Source organism: Xiphias gladius, chromosome 19 (genome assembly GCF_016859285.1).
Source record: "Xiphias gladius isolate SHS-SW01 ecotype Sanya breed wild chromosome 19, ASM1685928v1, whole genome shotgun sequence".
Classification (NCBI taxonomy): domain Eukaryota; kingdom Metazoa; phylum Chordata; class Actinopteri; order Istiophoriformes; family Xiphiidae; genus Xiphias; species Xiphias gladius.
The window spans coordinates 19345705-19353323 of NC_053418.1; the positions used below are offsets into that span (position 1 = coordinate 19345705).

The 7619-nt window shown below is 39.4% G+C and overlaps 1 protein-coding gene across 1 annotated transcript; it reads right to left on the minus strand.

The window, feature by feature from the left end:
• Positions 1–833: 833 nt before the first annotated feature.
• nkx3-1 (NK3 homeobox 1) lies at positions 834–1777 on the minus strand. Its single transcript, XM_040156141.1, has 2 exons — positions 1585–1777; positions 834–1234 (listed from the first exon to the last, which is right to left on the minus strand). The coding sequence occupies exons 1-2, from the start codon at positions 1775–1777 to the stop codon at positions 834–836; spliced, it is 594 nt and encodes a 197-aa protein (XP_040012075.1).
• Between the last annotated feature and the right edge of the window lie 5842 nt (positions 1778–7619).

Sequence of the window (7619 nt, forward strand, 5' to 3'; positions counted from 1 at the left end):
CTAAATTCCCCCAAAATGCCTCAGATAAGAAATTGCAGTGTCTTAGCTTTTGGCATGATGTCACCTAAAGAAAGTTGAAGTGCAGTTTATCTCCATGTAATCAGGTCAGGGGCTCTTTAAAGGAATCAGGTCTCATTCTTTTGCCCTCATTTACAATATCACCGTCATCTCTGTCTAGTCTTATCTTCTCCTGTAGTTTTTCCATATTAACTCCACACAGTTACATTAAATGTTTGCAGTATACAACACTCAAATTGTCAGTATTGCAGTGTTTTTCTTACAATACAGTTTATACCGTACTGGCGATTTCAAATTCAGCTACATCACAACAACTAATTGTGTATTATTAACTATATCCAAGTTATATTTGATATACTGTCATTTAACAATTTGAGCATAGCTTACGAGAGAATACAGCATGTCAAAAACATAGTTCAGCTTAGTTCTATGCCATATATTCCCAGAAACTGTAAATGATTTATTTTCTGTTTATTTTAACACAAAGCTTTAAAGACAGGTAAAATTTATCATTAACATTAACAAATTTAACATTAATTTATTAATGAATTAATCAACAATGCCACAATTGAATTCAGTGATCGAATGGTTTTTTTTGCGAAACCACATCATGACCAACATTTGTGTGTTGACTGTATAACATGCTTTTAGGAGCGAAGCCACTTTAAAAGGCAGACTGGTGAAGGTAACACATGGTCATACACTGGATTCAGTGTCAAAGAATCAACTTTTATAAGGAACATACAGCCTAAATATCAGGAATACTAAAGATAGGTTTATGATTATAAATCATAGCTTCATACATCATTTCACTTTCACCATAACGTTGGCCCCCAGGGGCCACTGTAGTCCCACAGGTACGGTCTGTATTGGTAAGCTTTGCAGAAGGAGGCGATTAGCGATGATCGGACCAAATCCTCTCTCAGGCCCAGTCCCTCTGCTTTGTACACATCCTTACAGAACTCTGATGTTTGCTGCTTTCGTTTCGTTTTATACCTCCGGTTCTGAAACCAGATTTTCACTTGGGTCTCAGTTAGTCTTAAGGTGCTGGCAAGGTGAGCCCTCTCTGGGGCGGACAGATATTTCTGGTGGTTAAATTTCTTCTCCAGTTCAAGCACTTGGAAATGTGTAAACGCAGCCCTGGAGCGCTTCTGTTTCCCCGTGGAGGAAAAACTGCCGGACTCCGAGGTGCTGGGACAGGTTGTGTCCAGAGACTCTGTGAAGTACAAATGTGATCGAGTCATTCAGGGGGAAAATGACGCTCTTCTAATCAGGATGGTGTACACTGCATATCAGGCTTTGAAGTGGTGGCTCATAAAGAGGTTCATGATCACAGGGTAAACAACCCCATGAATAAAAATACTCTCCAAAATTTTTTTTCCACCTTTAGAACCTATATTTTTCTATAAATTGCTGCAACTTCTAACGATACAGACCTACAGTTTATTTCACAAAGATGTATTCCATTTTCTAACACATTTTTCTGTAAATAAAATTCAAACTCACAGAATTTATTGGGTTATCTATCCAATGTCACAGTCCTGTCATTGACAGTCTGCAGCTCACCTGTCTGCGCTCCAAACGCTGTCTCCTGGAGACGGAGTTTCTCTGACAACTTTTCAGATTCTTCTCTCCACTGTGAACGTCTTTCCATTTTCTGTGAACAGCATTTGCCATTAAATCTTGTGTTGTCCTTAACGGAGAGGATGTCCTCTATGAGGAAGGAAGTCGGAGGTTTGACTGTATCAGACATTTCCATCCAGTAATCCACAAACCAGAGGGCTCTCAGTGCCAGATAGCTAGAGTGGGGGACAGTGTTGAAGTGGTGTGTCTCCTCACACACTCAAACAGTCTGAATTTATACGAGAGCGGAGGCGGGGTTCATCTAGACTGCACTGACAAGTGAAGAAGGCGGGACAAGTGGCTCACTATGTACTCTGTTAAGCTCTGTTTCGCCTGTTCATTTCAATTTCATGGAAAGTTTTGCAGTCACATTATAATGTGTTATGAAAAGTAGTAGTGCAAACTATTAATAATATATTTTTAACTCAACAAATTTGCCTTTTTGAAATGATGACATTCATATAAATTGCCTAAATGAAAAAAACAGACGTATATATGTATGGAAATGCACAATTTATATACGTTGAACTGTATAAAACCACATAGTTTTCATGGATTTTGTCATATATGATTATGGCTTCTTTCGTCCTAATTTTATACTCCACTACATTAATACAAAATGTTTTGTATATTGTATCTTGACATCCGATGTATATAATTTACCTATGCTATGCTGTATATCTAGGAAGTGGACTATTTGACATACACTAAACGTACAAGAGGGGAAGTAAACTACCAATACACAGCAAATATTTTTAAGTGTAAAATAGGCAAAAAGTGAATTCTCAAATGTGCAGTACTTTAATTAGACACTGACAACAATCTCAGAAATGTGTTTTACTTATATCGAGAAAAAAATCTTTATCTAGAGATTTATTATCTACTATATACATAATAAATACTGTAAATTATACATCTACAGTATTGCTAGAAATATGGTGCTTCTCTGGAGTATAATTTAACTGTATGACATAGAAGACAGATCGATTTTTGTGTCTACAATTTCATGCCTTCCCCAGCTCAGGGCAGGAACCCAGTTGTCTGCGGCTGCAGGGAGACAACGCTGCCTGCGTTGGTGGGTGGTCATACCTACTGGAGCACTAATGAGTTTGACACATTCAGGCTGGCTCCCGCACAGACACAGTCATTGTTCTGTGGCTGTTTATTTGTTGTTCTTCGTGGTTCAGTCCGACCTTTCTCCAGAGATTGAGACATTTCCAAGCAGTGTCTGTGTTCCCCTGGGAGTCCATGCTTCATTGGGAAATGCGTTAATGGAGGAATGATAAACATGATCCTCTCCATGCTCCCCTGGCCCTGCTGACTCCACCCGCTTCCCCGTACCAACCACACACCAAGGAGTCACCAACCCCACAATGTCACATGGAGGAGTGGGGGTATTTTCATTGCTTTAATGTGATGAAAGTGCAGCAATTCCCTTTCTGTCATATTTCCAATAATGTTAAGTGCTGTGTAGATTATGTGCAATATGAATATGTATATAAAGCGTAATAAAGTTTAACGTGTTCTGTCCTGTGTTGTGGATCATCATTTATGAAAACCCATCTGTTTTAAATCTACTGAGATTCCTCTTAAGCATTAGATGCTGTGTTGTCAACAGAGTATTAAGATCATCAGTATGATATGCTTCACCTTGAATTCTTTGTCTGCAACCAGCTGTCTGCCAAAGTATGTTGAACTGTAAGCACAGAAAGCTTTTATCCTTCTGTCTAGACACAGTTTTTCTTTCTGTTTTTAAAGCCCTTATGTGTATTTTTGGATCATACAGTAGTGAATATGGAATAAAAAGAGGACATTCAGTGAGAAGAAAAGTGAAATTTTAAGAACTTTTCGAGTCCATTGAAATCTCAAAAGGTTACTTCAAGTGTACCATCACTTCAATATACAACTCATGTTAGGGCCAGTGAGGACCTGTGTTGTGCTATGTGGGTCTCTCATCCATTTCAAAAAGCTCTTTTAACGCTCTAAAGATGCTGTCATCCCCCTGCCCTTATTCTGAGACAATCTACATGATTGCTCGTGGCTGAAAACAAAGACAGTTCTTTACCACATTAATGTATCCTGGGCGTCCATGACAAAGATATTCAGCTGCATGCTTGTGCATCAGACATGACATAGTAGAACCTCTAACCCTTTAGCCCAGAGAGGCATTTGTCTTCCACAGCAGATAACGTGTGGTGACCATGTTTTCTTTGAGTCACAGCTAACCATCAGTCTTCGGTTGTTTTCCTGCCTTTTCTTTGTCTCAGATGACGAGCAGTGAGACTTTGTTGTAACAGTTGAGCTGTCAGAATTTTATCTGCTCAGCATCAGTGTTGTATTATACTGCGTCCTTCACCTGGGGAAATTCTACAGGTTCCTCACTCCATGTACTTGTATGACGTCACAAATATGTCATCGGGCTGAACAGGTCAATTTACAGACAAACCTCTAACATAACAAAATGATTAATTTTACTCTTATTTTGTCTTAATCTTTTTATTACATTCTTCTCAAAGAACGTCGAGCTGAAGAGATATCGAGAAGTAACTATATAACCCTCTAGTCTCCCCACCCACCCCTACCCAGTGTCCATTTCCTTCCTAACCCCAATATAATCTGAGAAAACTTTTGTAAAGAGGGTTTGAACATATTAATCTGGCAAGCAGAAATAACTTTTGGATTGTATTGTATTTATTGAATCTGAAGAAAAACATCCTGTTACTTTTTTTAAAATGTTCTTTGAGAACTGTTGAGTTACTTGGGTAATTTTTGTTAACCACCGTATTAATCTCATTCACTTTGGTTTTATATATTTGGTGTGTAATAGAAGAGCAAAATACAGTATATTCAATGAGATCGTTCTGGTACAAAGGAGTATTTCAACTTGTTAAAGTGATGTGGGAGTCTTCCCCTAGAGGGAGCTTTTAAGCGACACATCAAGTCCTCACAGAGTAAACAAACCAGCAGCCACTTGAAACTAAAGGAACAGCCACACAAAAAGCTATTTTACCAGTGATTTAGTTTAAAGAGAGTCAGATTATGCACCACCAGTTCTTATCTTTCATGGATAGTTTCATCTTCATTTAGTCCATAAATACAAAACCAACATTCTCGTATGCTGAATTAGTTGGGTGGATGGTTGGACAGAGGAACACTGATCCTGGTTTTGTGGATTCATCTCAGCTCCAGTCCTTAACACCAGAATATCAGACTTGCACTTACACAGCCATAGATGAGACATCTGCCTTTCTGAAGTTGACGTAAGGCAGTGTACAGGATGAGTGAAAACCCTTTTCAGAACACCATAATGGCTCTTTCACTGATGGCCAGACTCACGTCATCCTCTCTTTAAACTGACCCTGAAATCTGAATCATAACAGTGTAATCAAGCATCTTTATTTGGGGTTTTTGCTTTCATTCACACAGTCAGACCCCCACCCACCACCACCACCACCACCACCACTACCACCACCACCACCACCACCACCGCCACAGGAACACACGTACACACACACAAACACACACACCGACACGCCCACACCCACACCCTCTCTCTTAAACACTCTCTAAACAACAGACAGCTTGTTATTCTACATCTCTCTCAGCCCACTTATCAAGCCATTTGCACCTCAATGACTCTATCTGTCATCGTCTTGTGTGCATATCTCTACATGACAACAGTTATCAATACACAGCTAAATGTGCCAAAAGTGTGAGCATTCCTATGGAAGCCCAGCATTCTTGTTAAATGATGTTTGATCTATCACTGGGTCCCGCAGTAGGTATCAGGCCGTGCCTGATCATAAATCTGCCGGGCCTCATGACAGGAGGCCCCTTCCTCTAGCTCTGATCTACAGTACCTTTAAGTTGACCAAACATATTTTATAGCTGATTTTAATGCCTACCATGACCCAGGCTTAATGTATATCTACATTGTATCTGCTTAGGCTAAGCTGCTGTGGCTGGCCCAGCTGCCTTGATAGGCAGTTTCATCTGAATGCCATGACCGGCTCCATAGCACAGCCATTATCCCTACTTGTGTAGCTCAACTAGTCTTACTATTATTTATCACTTATATCAGAAAATGACCACTCTCTGACCTATTGCACCTTTTAAGTCTTCTTGAATCTTATCCTCACCCAAGCAAAGGGCAGATAGCTTGGCGGCATGACTCGCCCTTATATCTGCATTGTATTTCCTCAGGTAAAGTTACGGTGACTGATCCAACTGGTCTGGTCTGGTCAAATTCAGCCGAATGTCACGGCCTGCTCAGTTGTCCAGTCACCGTCACTGTATAATTCAACTAGTCTCACCAATAGCCACCACTTAGTAATAACTTGAAAAATAACTGGAAACACGGGAATGCTCTAAAACAGTGTACACACACACACACACACACACATATATTCATATGTATATATATATATATATATATATGTATGTATATGTATGAAAACCAGGGCTATAAATTTCAGTAGTATAAGTAGTACACACCAAAGTGATTACAACTGCATATTTGTGATTGTAGGTATTTATTTTGCATAAATAAGAACTATTAGATTTTTAAACACACCCATTAACATAACTGCTGCAAAGTCTTCTTCACACACACACACACACACGCAGACACAAAGGCATTATCTGATCATTTGAAGTGTCTCTGGTCTCCTCACTGTCTGCAGCTTCATCCTTATCTGTGCAGAGATTCCCCCTCAGCTCTTCTCTCCCCCCCAGAGGCGTTTCTCCTGCTCAGGCCCTTTCGCTCGGTTTCCATTTCCATTAAAAGTGTCGCACTGAAACACACGCTCATTTTTTTCCGCTCATTTCGTTTATTTATCATTTGGATAAAATATCAATACACCGGCTTCGTGGCAGTTTTTAAACCTTGCCCCCCCTTTTTTAAACCTTGTCCATTTCATTGTGGATTTTGTACCGTTTTTTATCAGTTACTTTCAGGTGCTGGGCTACCTTTAATAATAACCAAACAGCACGATGGAATTAAATGAAATCGAGAAATATTTTTTTGCATTGCAAGTGAATTCAGTCTTATCTGTGGCTCATCGATGAGTGACAGATCAGGCTGGAGCTGTTTCCCGTTTGATTGAAAGTTTGAAAAAGTTAAAGAGCCACTCTGTCTGCGGGTTTGTTTACCAAGCAAAGCTCCGACACAGGACAAGCTCTCCAGCCTTATCAGCGGATTTGTGAATGGGACAATAATGAGCTCAGTTTGATAGAGCAGCGAAGTCAGGTCAGATGTCACTTCATTCATTAGCTTTTTTTTTTTTTTTTTTGATGGCTGTCTTTGATAAACGTTACAGAGAAAAAGCTCCATGGCCACTTACCAAAGGGTTTTATTAATCAGGCACGTTGTTTTTAACTGGATCTTAAGAGGAACATTACACATTTGAACTGGAAGGCGTCTTGTCAAACTTGCTATTATTGGGTGACAGTTTCTTATACATGGATGACCTTTAAAAGCCTTGCAAGTATTTATGTTGTAACATCGGTCCTTGTAAAAGGAGGAGATTGAGTTTCAACATATTCATCTTCCCTGGCGCGACGGTGAACTGATCACTTTGAAAAAGCCTTGAGATCAGATAAACAAAAATATTCCAGCTGTCATAAAAAGAAAACAACCACAGGATTTAATCTTGGCCCAATGAAGCAGAATAGTGGCGTTTAAACGTTTTTAGTTGACATCAAATAACAGGAACGTTTGATAAACAATATGAAATTGTACACCTTTAATGAAGAATTTGTATCTATTTAAACTGGTAAAACTAAAAAAGAATAATAAAGAATCAACGCTTCAGCACAGAGTGTGGCAACCAGTCAGCTGATTTTCAGTTTGCCTCGGACTTTTAAAACAAGAGAAAACTGGCAACTGATACAATTCCACGCAAAATATACAATAAAAAGAAACGGACACAGAAACATTTGATCGCTCTCTGGCGCACAGGCCATTCATATTCCTCTCA